The following is a 21,590-nucleotide window of genomic DNA, read 5'->3' on the forward strand; positions in this document are numbered from 1 at the left end:
TATAAGCATGATTTTGAATATTAATTAAATATTAATCTTGTTATTGAATTTAGTTCTTGCTGTATATCCAGCATAATGCTTAGGAATTATAGAGATGTCGAGAGATGGTTTGGGGATTTAGCTCAGTGGCAGAACCCTTGTCTAGTATGCACAAGGCAAGTTTGTTCTTTGACTCTGAAAAAAAAAAGTGAGATGTCAAGAGATATCTAAGGTGTAGTCTTGTCATAGGATAGAAAGACAAGACTAACTCATGTGATAGAATTGAATAGCAGATATAGTGTTTAGGGAAGAAAAATGAATTCATGTAGGGCACAATGTATCCTAGGCGAGTGTCATAATTTTTGAAAGATGGGAGGAGAATGCATTTTACTCAGGAGCCCAATGAGGAGAGAGGCAGAGAGGTGAGAATCAATATGAAGTATTTGAGAAAAATGTCCAGTGAGAGTGTACGATTTGTATTGGAATATAGGAGAAATAGTTTTAATTATGTGGGTTGGTTGTAGTTTGGAGATGCTTTTGTCTGCAAAAGTCATTGTAGTATAGTGAATAACTGTCTTAGGTAAAAGACAGTTATTCTTAGGTAACTTGTCTGTTTAGGATAAGTCATGAAAAGAAGCTCAAGCAAGAAAATAAATAGGCTTTCTACTTTTTTTAGATAGAAGATAATGTGATAGGTTAAATTTTTGTGACAGTAAAGACCAGAGAGAGACCATCTGGACAAATTTTTTTTTTTTTTTTTTTTTTTTTAGTACTGGGAATTGAACTCAGGAGCAGTCAACCATTGAACTACATCCCAGCCCTGGGCTATTTTGTATTTTATTTAGAAACAGGGTCTCATTGAGTTGCTTAGTGCCTCACTAAGTTGCTGAGGCTGGCTTTGAACTTGCGATCATCCTGTCTCAGCCTCCCGAGCTGCTGAGATTATAGGCATGTGCCCTTGTGCCTGGCTGGACAAGATTTTTATGTGGGAGGAAAACTATGGTTTTGGATTAATGCGTATTAATTTTGGGCATGGTGTAAGTTTCAATTCAGGGTGATATTTCCAAAGGGAGACCTCCTATAGGTTGATAGAAAAGAGAAGTAAAATTAAGTTTGAGCTGTATTTTAAATATGGGAGTTATCAGCATTAAAGTGCTCAGTGATGAATTATTTTCAATTTTAGTGTATTTTTGTTGGGTTTTTAGTTTTAAATATGGAAGAATATCTTAACATTCTTAAATACTTTGAAATGAACATATAAGCTTATCTTTGAGGAAACCAGACTGTATTCTTGTTTTGCAGACTTCAAGGGAAATAAAGATTTCAGGAGCAATTGGACCCTGTGTGTCTCTCAGTTCCAAAGGACCCTGTGTATCTGAAAATGTAGGTCACTTTTATTCTTTTATAAATTTTTTTTTTAGTTGTCGATGGGCCTTTATTGTATTTTATTTATATGCTGTGCTGAGAATTGAAACCCGTACTTTACACATGCTAGGCTAGCGCTCTATTACTGAGCTACAACCAACACTTTGAATTTTTTTTTTAGTTGTAGATGGACACATCACCTTTATTTTATTTGTTTATTTTTATGTGGTGCCGGGGAGTGAACCCAGTGCCTCATGCATGCTAGGCAAGTGCTCTACCACCGAGCCATAACCCCTGCTTGAGGCCTGAAGTCACTTTTATTCTTAAAAAGAAATACAGTTGATTCTTGGGCAGCACCAAGAAAGATTTGGTGTGGCATTCCTTTTTAAATTATTATATGGCCTGTTTTATGTGGTTTATTTTCTTCTGATATGCTTCTATTTGTGTTCTATGCTCTTTTCACATACACTTTCCCATCCATTCTTAAGTTAAAAACTTTTTTTTTTTTTGGTACTGGGAATTGAACTCAGGGGCAATTAACCATTGAGCCATATCCCCAGCTCTTTTTTGTATTTTATTTAGAGACAGGGTCTCCCTGAATTGCTTAGTGCCTCTCTTTTGCTGAGCCTGGCTTTGAATTTGTAATCCTCCTGCCTTAGCTTCCCAAGCTATTGGGATTACAGTGGGATTACAGGTGTGTGTGCACCCACTCATGATATGGTCTTAAAAAACTCTTAAGCTTTTTTTTTTTTTTTTAAATTTTGATATAGGATCTTGCTAAATTCAAGTTGCTGGCCTTGAATTTGTGAACCTCCTGTTTTAGCCTCCTGAGACACTAGGATTACAGGCCCAGCAACTCTTAAGCTTTTAACATGAAGTGAATTGGTTTGAAAATTGAAATATTTTTTCTTACTGGAGATTTTTTTGTCCTTAATTTATATTAATAAATTATGTTCTCTGGCTTTCAAGCATACTATATTTTGTTTTTACAGGAGATAGGAACGGGTGGCACTTGTCAATGGAAGATATGTGGACTCAGTCCCACTACAACCTTAGCTATATATTTTGAGGTTGTTAATCAGGTATGACTTTCTGTATTTGAATATTTAAAAGTATATTTAATTTAGGTCATGAATATTTCATATGAATTTTAGGATTTTTTTTCTAGTTCTGTGAAGGATATCATTGGTATTTTAAGGAATTGAAATGGATCTGTAGATAGCCTTGGGTAGCATGGACATATTAATGATATTAGTTCTTCTAGTCCATGAACACAGTTGTCTTTCCATTTGTTTTAGCTTGTTTAATTTCTCTCATCAACATTTTATAATTTTCATTGTAAAAATCTTTTCCCTCTTTGATAAAATGTATTCATAAGTATTTTATTTTCTTTGTAGCTGTTATTGTAAATGGAATTGCTTTCTACTTCTTTTTATTTTTTTTATGCTGCTGGGGATTGAAACCATGGCCTTGTGCATGGTAGGAAAGTACTCTACCATGAGCTACATCTCTAGCCCTTGATTTCTATAATCTGCCATTGGTGTATAGCAGTGCTACTGAATTTTGTATGTTAATTTTGTATCCTGCAACTTTGAATTTGTTTATTATTTCCGTTTTTTGGTGGAATAGTTAGGATTTTCTGCACTTTGGGAAAGATCGTGTTGTTTGTTAACAGTGACACTTTGATTCCTCATTTCCAATTTGAATGCCCTTGATTTCCTTCTCTTGCCTAATTGCTCTAGGTAGTACTTCTAATATTGTGTTGAATAAAAATGTGAAAAATTTTCTAAACTAAATAACAGCAAACCAAGATCTCATTATAGATCTTAGAAAGCTTTTACCTTTCCCCTTTTATGTTGAAGTATGTTCCTTCCATACCTAACTTGTTTAGTGTTTTTAAAAAGGGATTAAAAAATTTTTTTTTAGTTGTACGTAGATACAATACCTTTATTTTATTTTATTTATTGTGGTGCTGGGGATTGAACCCAGTGCCTGTGCATGCACTCTACCAACTGAACTATGTCCCCAGCCCTATAAAGGGATTTTCAGTTTTGTCAAATTGTATTTTCTTCATCTATCAAGATGATTACATTTATTTATTTGTTTTTTTGTATTCTTGAGAAGAATTTTACTTGATCATGGTGAATAATCTTTTTAATTTGCTTTTTTTCTTTTTGGTACTGGGGTTTGAACGTAAGGGCAGTCAACCACTGAGCCACATTCCCAGCCCTTTTTTAATACTTTATTTAGAGACAGAGTTTTGCTGAGTTGTTTAGGGCCTTGCTAAGTTGCTAAGGTTGGCTTTGAACTTGTGATCTTCCTGCCTTAGCCTCCTTAGCTGCTGGGATTGTAAGTGTATGCCACCATGCTTGGCTTTAATTTGTTCTTGAATTTGGTTTGCTGTTATTTTGTTTAGAATTTTTGCATCAATATTCATTATGGACATTGACCTGTAGTTATCTATTTTTGTTGCAACCTTGTTTGGTTTTGTTATCAGGGCAATGCTGGTCTCAGTTGGAAGAGTTCTTTCCTCTTCAGTTTTTTGGAATATTTTGAGAAGAATTGGTTAATACCAGTAGTTCTTCTTTACATGTTTGTTAGAATTGAGCAGTGAAGCTGTCTGGTCCTGGCTTTTGCTTGATGGGAGACTTTTTAATTTTTGAATGAATTTTATTATTACTAGAGAATATGTAGTCTATGATAATAACATAGTAAATTTTGTTTAGTTTTTACTCATTTGTTTTTACACAGCATAATGCTCCAATTCCTCAAGGAGGACGTGGTGCAATCCAGTTTGTTACCCAGTATCAGCATTCAAGTGGGCAGAGGCGCATCAGAGTGACCACCATTGCTAGGAAGTAAGTTATATATATATATATATATATATATTTTTTTTTTGTTTGTTTGTTTTTTGTGGTGCTAGGATCAAGCCTAGGGTCTCGGGCATGCTAAGCAAGTGCTCTACCACTGAGCTGTATTCCTAGCCTATAAATTTTATTTGTTAGAGACTTAATTTACATATCCAAACTATTGGGCTGGGGATGTGGCTCAAGCGGTAGCGCGCTCGCCTGGCACACGCGGGGCGCTGGGTTCGATCCTCAGCACCACATAAAAATAAAAAAATAAAAAGATGTTGTGTCCACCAAGAACTAAAAAAATAAATATTAAAAAAATTCTCTCTCTCTCTAAAAAAAAAAAAACTATTATAGGTCATAATTCCAAATTGGATTCCCATTTTGGGAGACACAAGTAGAAAGCGAACATTTACAATTAACAGCATTTTATTTTTTTCAAACCCACTTTGTTTATTGTAGGGGCAGTCAACCACTGAGCCACATTGATTGATAAGAAGTGTAAGAGCAATTTTTAAAAAGTCCTGAGACCCATTCTTCAAAATATTTTTATTTACCTCATAACAATGAAAGAGGAGAGGGAAGAATCAAACATTTTTCTTTAATAGGCAGTAATATCTATATCTTTATATAAAATCTATATCTTTCTGTGTATCTATATACATATATAAATCAGTACATACATATATATATACATATATAAGTATGTATATACCTTATATGTAATGTACTGATTAGTAGCATTATTTTTCAGTGGATGATAAAATTCTTAACTATGTTTCTTTTCAAGTGTTATTAGTTATTTAATTCATTTTTCAGATCTTTGTTCAGCTTCTGTTTTGTGGTACTGTTAGAGGAGAGTGTGAATGCAAGAGACTTGAACATACTTGGTCTTTATATGATGGTGGAGGCTCACCATCATATGGGTCCATCTTTAAATAATCTATGCTAAAAGGCCAATTGTGTTTTTTTTTCTTCGAATTCTTTGGGAATGAATGCTTTTATTAAATATAAAAAATTGAATTACTAGGAAAATTAGATTTTAAAAAGCCACTCAAAACACAGTTCCTATTTTTTATTAGTAGATTCATTAGACATAAAATTATTTTGTTGAGTTGCTCAAAATTTTCTGAAATTTTTAGTTTGTATTCTTATCTCATGGGAAATGAGACCTGGTTCATATACCACACTTTGACTAGCACCCGTTAAGACCACACAAGGTAAAGTCTCTAGTAGTTAAGATTATAGGATAGTGTTTTGTGTAACATGGTTTTGTCTCATTGTATTGATGTAGGCAGAATCTTCAGAGGGGAATAGTTAGGCATAACATATGGGGAGGTGGCCAGTGCCAGCTTAAGCTCAAGGGGGTTCTTCTTCCTGCTAAGGAGGGTGTAAGCTACCTAAGAAATTGGTCTAGAATATTTAATCAAGAACAAAAGAAAAAGTTGGAAAAGGTGGAGCCCTGTAGGTTCAGTCCACACAGGACCTGGAGTTAGACAATTAGAAAAAGGCTCCTGTGGTTTATTTAAGGTGGTACATCAAAGGCAGGGATAAGGTTTCAGGGGTGGAGTCTTTTCTTCATTTACTAGAAATATGACTTTAGAGGCCTGAGAAAATAATCATAGTTATCCTATTTTTTCCTAGAAAATAACTTGGATCTGGAAAGTTTGGCTTGAGACTAGTAAGAATCATTGTGAAGGGATATTGACAAAACAGGAGATTTTTACAGTGTCAGAAATCTTGGGTTTTCTGGGTGAAATTTTTCTTATAATTAACATGTTATAATTAGCATGTTTTCATTGTGTTTACTTGCTCTAATATATTTCTGTTGTTGAACCATTATATTTTTACAAGAAAAAATGTCACTTTTATGGTTATCAGTTGGGAAAGTCTTCATTTAAACGATTTTGTTTTTAATTCTTTGATTATTTGAAAATAAATAATTAGTATTTAAGCTAAACTATTCATGTAGTCACTGTACATAAATTTCATTAAAAATAATTTTCAAAATTTTCAGTGCCCTTTTTTATTTATTCTCAGAAAACTAACAATAGAAGAAGAAGGGAGAAGAACTTTAAAGATTTTACTACCCAAATTCCCTTGGGATTGGTCTTATCTGTAAAATTGGTTCAACATTTATTTTCAGAAAGTTCATAAATATTGCCAGTCTTGCTCAAAGTGAGGTACTTTGGAACTAGGATCATCTGAATAATATAAAACTGCACCTTTGGGCTGGGGATGTGGCTCAAGCAGTAACGTGCTCACCTGGCATGCATGGGGCGCTGGGTTCAATCCTCAGCACCACATAAAAATAAAATAAAGATGTTGTGTCCACCGAAAACTGAAAAATAAATATTGAAAAATTCTCTCTTTCTCTCTTTAAAAAAACAAAAACAAAAAACTGCACCTTTGAAATATCAAATAAACAAATATAAACAAAGATAGCCCAGCAATAGTTTTACTGAATTGGATTTATAGAACATGTGAATTTAATAAATTACTGCTATTTTATGCATAATATCAAATTAATCCCTCAGGTTGAAATTCTCATGTAACTTTTGATTTTAGTCAGTATACTAAAGTGGAGAGAAAAGAATATGAAGTAATTTTAATTATGTGATTTTTTTTAGCACTAATGATCAAAGGCTAATGAGAAAAAATTCTGTTGTTTTCCAGTTTAGGCTTAGAGAAAATCTTTATTTTTATATTTCCATTTTTCTGCTTAATTCCCCCTTTGGTGGTACTAGGGAGTAAACCAGGGCCTGACACATGCTGTGAAAATGTTTTACCACTGAGCTATTTCCTAAGCCCCTTTTCTGCTTTTATAAAATTGAAGAAATAAAGTCCTAACATCTGATAAAGAGATTCGTGTATCTATGTGTATATGTATGTATATGTGTGTGTATATATATATATATATATATATATATATATATATATATATATATACACACATATACATACATACATGTGTATACTATTATGTTTACTTGTAAAAATCTTACTGTTTTCAGGATTGTGGATATATGCATTTACGGTTTACTTTAGAGAATTTTTTTAGGTTTGGTTATATTTTTGTGAAAACAATGCTGCAGTGAAACAAGTATTAGTGATTTCTTTTTAAAAAATGTGGTAGGTCTGGGGATGTAGTTCAGTGATTGTGTGCTTGCCTAGCTTGTATGAAGTCCTGCATTCAATCCCTGGTATCACTGAAACAAAACAATTCAAACAACCAAAAAAAGCTTCTACCCCCCCTCCCCAAAGCTAATTTGTCTATGTAGTGTTGGAATTTGAAATATTGAAGTAGTTTTCTTCATTTTTCAAATTTAAATCTGTGTGGTGGCCAACTATGATGATGTGAATATAATTCAGCAACATTTCTGTACTTTCTTATTTCTTTAGCTGGGCAGATGCTCAAACTCAAATCCAAAACATCGCTGCATCTTTTGACCAGGAGGCAGCTGCCATTCTTATGGCCCGGCTAGCAATATATAGAGCAGAAACAGAGGAAGGACCAGATGTGCTCAGATGGCTGGACAGACAGCTCATTCGACTGGTAAATAAACATTGTGCTTCTCTAATAAACATATGTTTTCATTTGTAATATGTTTGCTGTATCTCCTTAAAAGTACTTAACAGTGACCCTGAAGTACTATATGAGGGATTCCTATTTAAATTACTGAGACAATACCATAGTAATGATAGTAAAATTCAGTAGTAACTTCCAGTAAAAGTGAATTCCTTTTTTTCCTTAACATGAAAGAATGGCAAGTATGTAACCTATATTTTTCTATTGATTTTAGTTGGTATGAAATTAGTTTGAAATTTAGTTAGGTATTACTGTAACTGCTCTTACTACTTTTTTTGTATATTCATTGTTAGTTTTATTTCTGTTTAATATTGAATGGAACTTCATATTGTAAATACATATTTTAAAAGTGAGGTATATATAAATTATACATATTAAATATAGAAATATAGACAAGTATCAATTACAAATTACATAGATTACAAATATATGCTAGAAAAATGATTGGTGTTGATTTACTTGATTTTGTAAACATACCAGGAACCCATTTCTCACATTGTGACCTAGAAGGCTTTATTTAATTAATTAATTAATTTTAACTTTATATATATATATATATATATATATATATATAATATAAATATAAAATATATTTATATATTATATACATTATATTTAATATATTTATTAATATATATAAATATATATATTTATTTTTTAAGTGTAAATGGACACAACACAATGCCTTTATTTTTATGTGTTGCTGAGGATCGAACCCGGATCCCACCCGTGCTAGGGGAGTGCTCTACTGCTGAGCCACAATCCCAGCCCCCTAGAAGACTTTATTAATGTTCTACTTTTACTCCTCTGGCCTGTCATTTTCTTGAAAGTACCTCTGCATTCACTCTTCAGCTTGAATACCCTATGGAGAGAGCTCTGTTAAGCTATTGAGTACAAGAGACAACTAATTTGCTTTTAAACTATCAAATAGGTTGTGCTTTATTTCATGTTTTAAAAATAGTCTTGAGTGAACTAGGCTTTGTTTAGTAAAGTTAGTCTCTCTCTCTTTTTTTTTTTGCAGTACTTGGGATAGAACCAGGACCTTACACATGTTAGGCTAGTGCTCTACCACTGAGCTACATCCCAGCTCTTTTTTATTTTTTATTTTTGATACAGAGTTTGGCTGGGTTGCCCAGGCTGGCCTTGTTCTCCTGCTTCAGCCTCCTGAATAGCTAGAATTGTGGATGTATGCCACCACATCTAGCATTAGCTATTTTTTTTCCACTTTCATCTTTATTTATAAAACATGTGAATTTAATAAATTATTTTATGCAAAATATCAGATTAATCCCTCAGACTGAAATTCTCACTCAACTTTTGGTTTTAGTCAATATATTAGTGTAGAGAGAAAAGAACACAAAGTAATTTTAATTATGTGATTTTTACAACTAAGGTTGAATTAAAGACCAAGGAGAAAAAAATTCTGTGAAGCATCTCTCTGTAGAAAACAGTGTTATGACAGTATTAGTGTATCTTTTTTTTTTTTTTTTAAAAAAAACAGAGATTTAACTTCTCACAGAGTCAGCCATTGATGGGACACTATCAGTACAAATGCCAACACAGTTCCTCAGAGATGGACCTTTCATTCCAGAGAGGAAGATAAATCATTAAATATATTTTGACCTTTATTTGTTTTGGGCAATAGAGAAGCTTATCTTTGCAGTAGCAAAATTTTCTGGAATTTTACTATCATTTAAAAACCTGCCATGACATTGGTGAAACCTGTGAACTTGTCATTCTGAATAGGGATATTGTTATTTTTTACCTTGTTACACAAACTTCTTTAGCATTATGTGAAATGTCATCAATTCTTTGGCTAATACTGTTTTATAATGAAACCTGTGTTTTGGAGTGCTGAATATTGAACCCAAGGCCTTTTGAACACTAAGTACGTGTTATACCACTGAGCTACTCTCCCAACTCTCTAAAATGGAATTTTTTGATTTCCCAGATTGCAGTTTGTCCTAACATTTTATTTACTATTCTTTTACATGTTGGCATTGCTAGGTTCTTACCAATTCTTGTAAGACTGAGAAAAATGGGATAATTGCTAGAGTTGCCCTGTAGTCAGGGAAATGGAAAACTTCATAGTTTGTAGTTTTGGTATATGAATCTGTGTAGCCTTTATAAACATCTTTATAACCACGTGTGTCAAGGAAGTTGTTGACTACATCAAAAACTTAAAAACTATATTTTACTTAGAAATCTCTCAGAATTTATTCTAAAATTACAATAGGATAAATGAAGATGCCAATAATGAGGGATTGATTGGTTAAGATAGTTATGGTGTATGTCAGTATTGAAATGCTAGTCAGGCATTAAAATTGAAGTAGTAATAAGAGTATTTAATGACATGAAAGAAATGCTCACAATTAAAGCAGAAATTTTTGGCATAAGTATCAGATACTTCCAACTCTGGGATTTTTTTTTTTTTTTTGGTACTGGGGATTGAACTCAGAGGTGTTCTATCACTAAGCTATTGTCCCAGCCCTTCTTTTTTTTATTTTGAGACAGGGTCTTGCTAAATTGCTGAGGCTGGCCTTAAATTTGTAATCCTCCTGCCTCAGCCTCCTGAGTAGCTGGGATTACAGGCATGTTCCCACTCTGCCCAGCTCAATAATCCTTTGTTTCCCTCATTATTATAACATCAGGTTTGCCTAATACATTATTTTAACAGAATTTGGGACACATTTTGACAGGTGTATAGTTAATATAATGTGGCTGATAGTTCTGAATAATGCCTGACATACTGACTTTTTCACAAAATCTATTCAATATATTTGGTATTCTAGATCTTCTCAAGTATATATGATATTCTGTCATCACTATCCAGAAGTTTATGCAATGTTAGAAATGCACTATTACAGAACTGGCACCCACATGTAGCTAATCAACACTTGAAATTTGGCTAGTGCAATTGAGGAACTGACTTTCTAATTTTTATTTGATTTTAATTAATTTAAATTGCCACATGTAGCTAGTGGCTATCATTGGACAATGACGAGTTTATTAATTTGCCAGTGAAGCATTATGAGGGAAAATTAAGATAGCAATGCTCTTATTCTCAGATCTGGGTTTTTTTTTTTTTCCAAGGATTAACTCTATTATAATGACTTCTTTCCTTCCTGCTTGCCTGCTTGGGATTGAACCCAGGGCCTCTCATATGATAGGCAAGTAGCTGGGTGTGGTGTTGCATGTCTGGAATCCCAGTGACTCTGGATGCTAAGGCAGGAAGAACACATGTTTGAGATCAGCCTCAGCAATTTAGCAAGACCCTCAGCAACTTAGAGAAACCCTCTCAAAATAAAAAAAGGACTGGTTTCCTCAGTGGTAAAGGGGCCTTGGGTTTAATTCCTAATGCCAAACAAAGCAGAACAAAAACATGATAGGCAAGTGCTCTGTAACTGAGCCTCCATCTATGACTTTTCTATCCTTGGATAACTCTGATTCTGAAATGGTTTTTCCTGGAAGCTAAAATTAGATTAAGCCATATATACCTTTTACTTTCTTTGTAGGGCACAAATAAATGATAGAGCTGAACATTCCAGGTAGCAAGAGTCCTGCACAACTTCTAGCAGTGAACCTTTTGTTACTTTTTGTTTATTACATTTTGCCTGTTGTTTTTGTCCTTAACTCATATGCAACTACTATGGTAAACATTTCCAGAAGATAGAACAGTTACATAAGTCTTAAAAACTTTTCAGTTATGGCATTTGCATGTGAATGGATGGAACTAGAGAACATCATAAGTGAAATAAGCCAGTTCCAAAAAACCAAAGGCCAAATGTTTTCTCTGATAAGAGAATGTTGATCCATGAATGGGGCGAAGGGTGGGGTGGGGTGGTAGGGAAGAATGAAGGAACTTTGGATTGTGCAGAGGGGAGGGGTGGGGCAATGGGGATTAGAAGGATGGTAGAATAAGACAGACATTATTACCCTATGTACATGTATAATTGGTGTGATTCTGCACCAGGTACAGCCAGAGGAATGAGAAGTTATGCTCCATTTGTGAACAATGTGTCAAAATACATTCTATTCTCATGTATAAATAATTAGAACAAATTTAAAAAAAAGTAGAAGGGAGACCAGTAGAATAGAAGAAGGGGATCAGGAGGAGGGAGGGAGGGANAGTCAAAATAAAACTAATTAAAAAGAAAAAAAAAGCTAGATCCTTTGTTGATTTGTGATCCAGAAACCCCATTTTTTTTTTTTTTTTTAAATAAAGGGAGACTTTTCTAAACTAATGAGGTTTTAGAGAATTAAGGAAAAAAACAGGATCTATTTGTCTTAAGGCATGCAAAGTCCTTTCTGAGGCCTTATCTTTGTGATTGAAAAAAAAAAGCAAAATGAATGTGGGTATTAGCATACTATATGTTAGACTGAGTTTTTCAGTTTCCTTTCTTCCTCTTTTGTCCTTACTCTAAGACTTCTCTTTGGAATTTTAGATGTTCAGAGTGATCCCACCAATCTCCTTTTTTCCCTTCTGTTGGAAGTAGGAAGCAGAAAACTCAGAAATATTTTTTCCTTAGGTTTTTCAAAACCTGAGGATCTTATATAAAGGTGCCAGAGGCACATGCATAGGCACACTCTGGGAATCCAGTGACTTAGTAGACTCAGGCAGAGGGATTTAGTGAGATCTTGTCTCAAAGTAAAAATTCAAAGGAATTAGGATGTAGCTCAGTTAAGTGCCCCTGGGTTCAAACCCCGGTACCAAGAATAAATAAATAAATAAATAAATAAGATAGATAGATAAAAGTGGCATACATTAAATTCAAGGGAAGTCTTTATCCCCAAAATATTTACCTAAGAATTTAGTAATTAGATCATGTCAAAAATAAAAAGTATTTTAATCTACTTTTGTTTTTTTTTTGAGAGCCTTTTGATGTAGTAATGAAAAAACCCAGAGTTGTGGTCAGAGGGATGAGGGATAAAAACAGAATGCTGGGACTAGGGTTGTGGCTCAGTGGTAGAACACTTGCCTAGCATGTGTGAGGCACTGTATTCGATTCTTAGCACTGCATATAAATAAATAAAATAACATCCATTGACAGCTAAAAATATATATATGTTAAAAAAACAAAAAAATAACAACAGAGAAGCTGATAAAACACTACCTGGCATCAGCTTCAGAAGAATAGATTTGAACAAGAAGTTTTTTTCCTACTTTTATATTTTGGAGTTACCTCTCATTTAATTTTTTTTCTTTTCATAGAATTATATTTTCAAGCAGCTGATAAATAGCATGAATTTCTGAGGAATATTGTTTAGAATGTTCTCAACATAAATTGTTTATTGTATTGTTTATAGTTGTAATCAAATGCTTTTCTTGATTGTAAACTGCTGTCCTGATATTAAAATCAGTAACAATATCTCATATTTTATTTTACAGTTTATGTTTCATTTAAGACGATCTCCTTTCTTGCAAGTTTTTAACAATAGTCCCGATGAAAGTTCGTATTATCGTCATCATTTTATGCGTCAAGATCTGACCCAGTCTCTAATCATGATTCAGCCTATTCTGTATGCATATTCTTTTAGTGGACCACCAGAGGTAGGAGGAACACACACACAAATGTTCATTGGTCTTACTACTGTGATGTTTGGCATTAAAATAGAACAGTTAATTTAAAAAAATATATATAATTATTATATACAAGAATTGAATCACTTATTCACTTAAAAATATTTATGAGAGCTTTTTTTATACTAGATATCTTGGTAAGTATAGTGAGAGATCATTAAAAATAATATAAAAATATTGTAGAAGAGACTTTTAGATGATTTTGTCTGACCATTTGGTTGATCAAATCCTGTAACACTTATGATTATTCTTTTTTTTGGTACCAGGAATTGAACCCATGGGTGTTTAACCACTGAGCCACATCTCCAACCTGTATTGTGTTTTATTTTGAGAAAGGGTCTTGCTAAGTTGCTTAGGGCCATGCTAAGTTGCTGAGGCTAGCTTTGAACTTGTGATCCTCCTTCCTCAGCCTCCCGAGCTGCTGGGATTTAGGTGTGTGTAACCATTCCTGGCCTATGATTATACTTCATATCTTTAACAATATTCAGATGTGATTGTGATTCTGTAGTACTCAGCTGATTTCAAAATTTAGTGTCAGATAGTTACAGTATTCTGTCTAAACATAGTCTCATTTTCCTTTGGTCCTTTGAGAACATAAGATACAGTTGCTATATTTAAGACATACTTAGAAGAATGATGGCTTAACTTCCTTATCAAACTGTTCCATTTACTTTAACCTGTTATCAGTGAACAGTTTTTCTGTTCTATATTCTGAATTGTCTGTTTTACCACTTATAAAAATTTGTAATGACTGTATTTGAAAGTAATACTTGAAGAAGGATCAGTATATAGAGAATATTTGTGATTTCTATTTGTTAGTGATCCTTCATGATACCTCATGTCTTATAAAATAGTAGGAAATGTTTTATTTTGTTAGTGTAATTTTTAAATAATTTGTCAAATAGTTTCTACTAGGAAAATACATTTTTAAAATACGTTGGTTTGGCTATGTATTTTAATTTTGTAACTCTTTGAATCAAAAAAATAAGTTTTATAAGTAACTTCTTATTTCAGAGTAATGTATATAAACTGTAGACACTGGGAAAAATGTAGAATAGTGTCTAGAAGAAAATTGAATCCCACCATCCCTAGTCCCTGCTCCTATCAAATTCCAACCATTTCATTTAATACATGAATCCCATTAACCTCATTTTCCTAAGGCTTTGCTTTTGAAATTATTTCTTTCTCTCCTGCATCACCACTTTTGTGTCCATCTGTATCATTCTCATTAACCTAGAAACTTTAACAGCAGTCAGGTTGAAAAAGAAAACTATCAAAACCCTCATCCTTTCCTTACATTTTCTTTAATTATCATCAATTTCTCTGCTCACAATTAAATTCAAAAAAGTTATTTATTGTCTACACTTTCTCACTTGACATTCATCACATGTCATACATTTCCCACTTTATAATATACGGGTTGAACATGTCATATATTCTGTTTTTGTCCCTAACATTATATTAAAATGGCTCTTATCAAGACCACCATTATTCCACAACTTGTTTCAACAAGCTATTCACAGTATTTGCTAATAAGGACTCTCTTCTCAAAAACCTTATGCTTTAGTCTTTTCTGACTCCTACTGTTCTCACCTGGTATTCCCCTACTCATGAAGGTCCCTTTAAGACTTGTAAATATTGGCATGCTTATAGGCTCAATCTTTTGTTTTCCTTATCTTCTCCCCTCTCTGGGTGATGCATTCTAATCCCATGGTTTTAATTACCATCTTTGGGCATATGATACCCAAATTTATATCATCAGTTTGGTCCACTCCTTTTTATTCATATATGGAAATTTGCTCTATCCCAAGCCTTTCTCATTTCATTTATTGCTGCCACTATTAAGCTTAAGAGTTATCCTTGATTTCTTCTTGACTCTATTTTTTGTTACCTCAGTTTGTAAAGATATCTTAGAAAATTAAATTAAAATACACTGCAAGAATTTTTTTTTAATACTAAGAGATTTTAAGTAATAAAAATTTCAGAATCAAAAACTATTCTGGAGCTGAGTATAGTGCTACATGCCTGTAATACCAGCAACTTGGGATGCTGAGGCAGGAGAATAGCAAGTTCGAGGCCAACTTGGGCAACTTAGTGAGACCCTTCCTCAAAATAAAAAATTTTAAGCAGGGCTGGAGGTGTAGATCAGTGGTAGAATGCTCCTGGATTAAACCACCAGTTCCACAATTAAAAAGAAAATCCTGGAAAGATCCATTTTGTATCTTTAAGTAGTTAATTTTTTTGTAACTCTGATTGTTTTCTCCATGTTAGCCGGTTCTTCTTGATAGCAGCAGCATTCTTGCAGATCGTATTCTTCTCATGGACACATTCTTCCAGATTTTGATTTATCATGGTGAGGTAAGATCCTGTAGCCATTTAAGGCTATGCATGTAAAGTCTTTTTTACTCAAGGAAGGTTTTTAACTCCTGTATTAATATAGCTAGTGTTCATCTCTGATAATAAACTTTGATTTCCCTGTTTATAAAATACAGGTTGAGCATGCCTAATCCAAAACTCCAAATCTGAAATACTCCAAAATCTGATACTTTGCACACTGACATGAGTCAAGTAGAAAATTCCACTATGAAACTTTGTGTCATGCTCAAAGTTATTAAAAATATTATGGAAAAACTACCTTCAGATTGTATCTGTAATAACTATATAATACATAATGAATTTTTGTTTAGATTGGGCTTCCACCCCCAAGATATTTCATTATGTGTATGCATTTAAATGTATTTAAAAATCTGAAAAAAAATCTGAAGTCCATAACACTTCTGGTTCCAAGGATCTCAAATAAGGAATGCTCAACCTGTGTGTATATAATGTGATTCTTCTTAATTTAGGTTTTTAGGTTTCAATCACAATTGACCCTCCTCTGTTTTTTTGTTGTTCTCATTTGTCTATACATGTTTGTACAAATAGATTTTATACAAATCAAGTGCTGTGAATGTAAAAACATTGACATGTGCATAGATATATGAGATTTTTGGGTTGTACCTTGAAGAGAGGATAAAAGCCAGCCTTTGTCAGGAGACAAATTTTTTTTTTTCATTATTTCATGTGATCATTATAAGTTATTTTAAAAAGTGTCTCACATGATCTTGAAAAGTTCATTTAAGGCATAAATGAATTAAAATTTATAACTTAATTGGAATGGTAAATGATTGAAAAGAGTAGAATATTTGAGAAACCATTAAGCTTTAACTCAGGTATTTAGCAGAACTCTATTCTTACTGAATTTATCCAGCCAATATTTAAGTACATCCACTGTATAAAAAAGTAGCATACTCTGGATGTTTAGAAGAGATCGATTTTTCACAGACCTGCGCTCAAGCTTATAGTCTAGTATTTTAGTAACTTATACAGATTTATCTTTAAATTTTGTTTAATTGTAAATTATTTTAGATTTGCATTGGAATAGTAAAGATGTTACTAAAAATATCCTTTTAAGTAATACTCTAGAACTTTAAAAGTTTTATTCATTATTATTATTTGATTATTTTTAATTGAGTCCACTCACATCTCATAAACTTTTATTTTGTTTTTCTTTTAAAGGAGAAGAAATCTCCTAATTTTTTGTTTACCTAAGAATATTTTATCTACTGAAATTAGTATTTTTAACTTTAAAAAATTGAGATAAATGGAATACTTTTCTGTCACTTTCTGAATATTATTTCCTTTGAAAAAAATCATAAGATTTTTAGATGGGCAAGAAATTTAAAGTAATTCCTTCAATTGTTTTAAAACTAGACTATAGCACAGTGGCGGAAGTCAGGATACCAAGACATGCCAGAATACGAAAATTTCCGTCACCTTCTGCAAGCCCCAGTAGATGATGCACAGGAGATCCTTCACTCCAGATTTCCAATGCCAAGATATATTGACACTGAACATGGGGGCAGCCAGGTAAGTAGTGTAATTTTTTTGTGTGGTTGTTGATAGGTTTGCAATGAGGTATACTTACTTGTTTTATGACTTTAGTTTGAATAGATTGCTTTACAAGACAGAAAGGGGAGAAGACAGGAATGCTTTTGCAGTAACTTTGAGAGCAAAGCATTAAGATGATTGACCAGTTGCCTAAAGCTACCAGTTTTCTCCATCTTCTGTTTCCAGTTCAGCTCTCATAACAAAGTTAGGATGGCATTGCAGTGGTTATGTCAGCTTTAGTTGAGCTGACATATGTGAACAATATATGAACAGCTGGGGAAATAATTTAGTGTACCTTTCTAAAAACTGTAATTTTACTGATAAAGTCTATGAATATGAAGTTTGTGTTAACTTACTTTTTCATTTTTCTCATTCTGTCATTCCAGTTTCTAGAAAATAAATTGTCAATTTAAAGGAAAGTTTTGTGGTATTAAAAGAAACTGTGGTTTTTTGAACTGTGAGGATTAAATAAAATATATATGCATATGCCTGTCTCATTTGATCCCTTCAGAAGGCTAGATGCCTTAGCATACCTACATTTATAAAACAGTTCTTATTTCTTCCTTGTGATTCTGTTTTGAGTTATAATAAATTGCTGGGCATGGTGGTGCATGGTGCTGATAATTCCAGCTTCAGGGAGGTTGAGGCAGGTGATTCCATGAGACAAGTTCAAGGCCAACTGTGGCAACTTAAATCCTATTTCAAAATAAAATAAAAAGGACTGAGAATGTATCCCAATGGTAAAGCACTCTGAATTCAATCCCCATTACTAAAGAAAAGAAGAGTTATGATAAATTAATTTTAAGTTATTATAAGTTTGTTTCATTACTCCTTAAAGGCAGGGATTATGCTTTGTTTATCGCTGTAACCCCAGCATGTAGCAAGTATTACAAAAAAGGTAGCAGATATCAGTAACAATTATTATCAGAGATGATAACAATTATTGTTAGTGTTTTACTGTATTTATAGTAGGAATTATCAGGTATTGAGAATTTGCAAAGCAATTTACACTCCTTATAAGATCTTCATAAGAATTCTGTTGTAATATCCATTTTTATAGGAGACTTTGGTTACTTGTGGTCAAGGAAATGGTAAATGGAGGATCTGGGGTTTGAATTCTGGAGTTCTGGGCCAGTTTAAGGGCCAATGCTCTTGACTGTAATATGTGAATACTTAAAGAATAGAAAGAGATTTTTGAAATTTAAAAGATATGACTGCCCATGTTCTAGTCTCATTGATATCTCACTATGCATATTACTACTTTCCTCTTCTGTTCTGATTTTTTTCATGATGTAAACCATAGTGGGAAGATGGGTAAAACGTTGGGTAAGTTGTCTCATAGAATCACCTGTGATTTAAAAAAGTTTGAAAATCATTTTTTAAAGAATACAAGATTTTCTTGTTTTTAATTGTATTATTATTTGGGATTTTGAATTTCCGAAACTGTTACAGAGCAAGCATTTGGTGATTTTATACTAACCTTGTCATAAATGTTGTACACACAATTTTTATATGCTGAGTTTTAGACACAACAATTTGTTATAGAGATTATAAATGTATGATTTAGAGAAGTGGATATATTTATTATTTATATATAACATAGTAGCCTACACATTTTAAAATTTAGTTAATCTTTTTAAATGTTACATTTTAATAAAGTTAATTTTACCAACATATTAAATAAAATTGGCTTTAGATGGCATAATGTATTTATTCAGCTTATATTTACTTAAGCTATTTCTGATGGATAATATTATTCTTTGTTTTTAAGGCTCGTTTCCTGCTTTCAAAAGTCAACCCTTCACAGACTCATAATAATATGTATGCCTGGGGGCAGGTAAGTATAAATGGCAGTCTTGGAAATTATTTCTTTATGTAGTCATAGTTTGTTATTTTAGTTTGATGAAAGCTTCATTTTTTTTCTCTGTGTATTTAGTGATGATTTCTGTTGAAAAAGTAATAAAAAAATAGAATTAGTATTTGATGACACAATAAAAAAAATAAATAAATGATCCTATCTAATAGGCAGAATCCTTTCATATTTCAATTCAATATCATACCAACAAGCCAAAAAGCAATAAAGTACGAAAGCTAGGAAGTAATAATTGAAGCTTAATGTGAAGCCATGAACCACAAAAAGCCACCCTAAGCCAGGAGAGGCCAGGGATTATACTTGAGTAGGAGAGTCAGGAAGCCTAGGAACTATTCTTGACATATTTTAACTTTGTAGACGTCTATCTCTTGACATAATATGTCAGTATTTATTCAGTGTCCAATAAGGGCAGGACTCTGTATTGGTACTTCAGGGTATGTGATTGCTATCTCTGTCTGCCTTAAAAGAGTTTTTGTAGTCAGGTATTAGAGATAAGACACATGCCTCAGTAAAGTACAGGCAGAATATGGTAAATGTGCCTTTAGAAAAATATAAAGTAATACAATGGGTAGAAGAGGAAGAGGAGAAGAAGTCATGTGGTGGCAGCAGGAAAGGGTGGGTGATCAGAAAACAGTTCAGGGAAAAGGGATGTTTAATTTAGAGAATAATTATAATTTCAATATGTGGAAACTATGAGGAAGGGAATTCTATTTAAAGATAGTATGGACTAAAATAATAGAGTATGTGTAGAGATGAATAGTAGAACACAAAATTGGAAATGTATTGTGTGACCAAATTGTAGAGGATCTTGAATGCCAGGTTGAAGACCTTATTTGGTAAGCAGTAGAAAGTTGTTGAAGTTTTTGGACAAAGGGGCAAATTTGAGTCCTATTGTGGTTGAAACTTAAAAAATGGGAGCGGTCTGTCAGTTGAAACTGTATTTATTGAAATAATTCAAGTGATGGGGCATAAAGATGATATTTCAAAGATGGACTCAATGGAACTTGATTGGAAATTGTAGGAAAGTAGCTATACACAAAAATCTAAATTCTGATTGGATCTTGAGCTAGGGAGATAACAATTATAAGGAATATAATTGGGAGGATTTTTGATATTGGAATATAGACTATATCAGATAGTTAGACAATATTATTAATTTTTTTGAGTATGATAATAGTGTTGTGGTATATAGGAGTTTGTTGATGATCTTGGGAGATACATGCTGACTTATTAAGGAGTCAAACGTCATGATGTCTTCAACTTGCAGAAATGAGTCAACAAAAAGAAGTAAAAAGAAAAGGAAAAATGTCTAAAATATATAGAAACAAAGCAAATGTGGCAAAATGCTAATCAGTGAAATTAGGTATACTATATACATCCTTCTCAACTTTTCTGTAGGTTTGAATTTTTAAAATATAAGAAATTAAGGGAAAACAAGGGGTTTTGAGCCTAGGTATCTAGGAAAACGTGTACTAGTAAGTGGGAGTTGGATGGAGAGAAAATGTTTGATTCTAGACACTGAGTTTGAGATGTCATCTAGATGACCATATTGGGTAAGTTGTTGGAAATTTTGATTTGTGGCGAGGCAAGGATATGAAGGCTGATTCTGGACAGGTGATACTTAAAGTCATTACAGTAAATGCTTATCTGAGAGTAGAAAATGAGACAAAGCACAATGAGACAAAACCTGGAGCAAGTACATGTGATAGGAGTATTTATAAATAATCAGAGGTAGAAGGAGATTGAAAAGAATCCTTTGTCATAAAGGGAAGAACTTTAAGGAAGAAGAAGAGGGTAATGGGCACTGAAATGCTACAGGCAATTGAAGGAAAATACAAGGGTTTGATAAGGAAGTCATTTGTAGCCTTCAGTAGACAGTTTTAATATAGTGTTTGGATAGAAAAGAAATCATAAGGAAAATAGATTACAAAACAGATTAGAGTGGGTGGTAAAAAGGTAGAAATTATAAGTATAAATGATCCTTTCATATATTTAGCCTGAGGGTAAATGGAAGGATTATTGTTATTAGTGTAAGAACACAGAATTTATTTGTAGACGAAGGTGACAATCTGGGGATGAAAAAAAAAAAAGACAGATTTAAGATATAATCACAAGCACTATAGGCTGGTTAAGCATTGGTAAGGAGGCAGGACATTTATTTTTGCCAAAGAAAAAGGTGAGAGGAAGGGTGAAGATAGATTTTTGAAGTGGAGAGAAAATTCACATAACTTCCTGTTTCTTTTCAGATTATTTGCTAAAGTGAGACAGACGGGGTTAAGGACTAGAAAAAAGGAAAGATTAAAAACAATTGTGAAGAATAGAAGACAACAGGATAAAAAAGGTCTTTTACAGCAGTGGCGAGGGCCCATTTTATTTACTAATAATTTCTAACAAGCTCCCATCATGTTCTTTAACCATACT

The 21,590-nt window shown here is 32.9% G+C and overlaps 1 protein-coding gene across 1 annotated transcript in view; it reads left to right on the forward strand.

Annotated features, from left to right (window-relative positions):
• The window catches only part of Sec23a (SEC23 homolog A, COPII coat complex component), a 49,426-nt gene that overhangs the window by 21,836 nt on the left and 6,000 nt on the right, over positions 1-21,590 (forward strand). The window contains exons 11-19 of the mRNA XM_015491385.2: positions 1,282-1,362; positions 2,337-2,426; positions 4,096-4,202; positions 7,599-7,762; positions 7,877-7,913; positions 13,147-13,336; positions 15,638-15,724; positions 17,120-17,275; positions 19,068-19,133. Of these exons, the coding sequence (XP_015346871.1) occupies positions 1,282-1,362; positions 2,337-2,426; positions 4,096-4,202; positions 7,599-7,762; positions 7,877-7,913; positions 13,147-13,336; positions 15,638-15,724; positions 17,120-17,275; positions 19,068-19,133 (978 nt within the window). The remainder of the gene's footprint in view (positions 1-1,281; positions 1,363-2,336; positions 2,427-4,095; positions 4,203-7,598; positions 7,763-7,876; positions 7,914-13,146; positions 13,337-15,637; positions 15,725-17,119; positions 17,276-19,067; positions 19,134-21,590) is intronic.

Source organism: Marmota marmota, unplaced genomic scaffold (genome assembly GCF_001458135.2).
Source record: "Marmota marmota marmota unplaced genomic scaffold, marMar, whole genome shotgun sequence".
Lineage (NCBI taxonomy): Eukaryota > Metazoa > Chordata > Mammalia > Rodentia > Sciuridae > Marmota > Marmota marmota.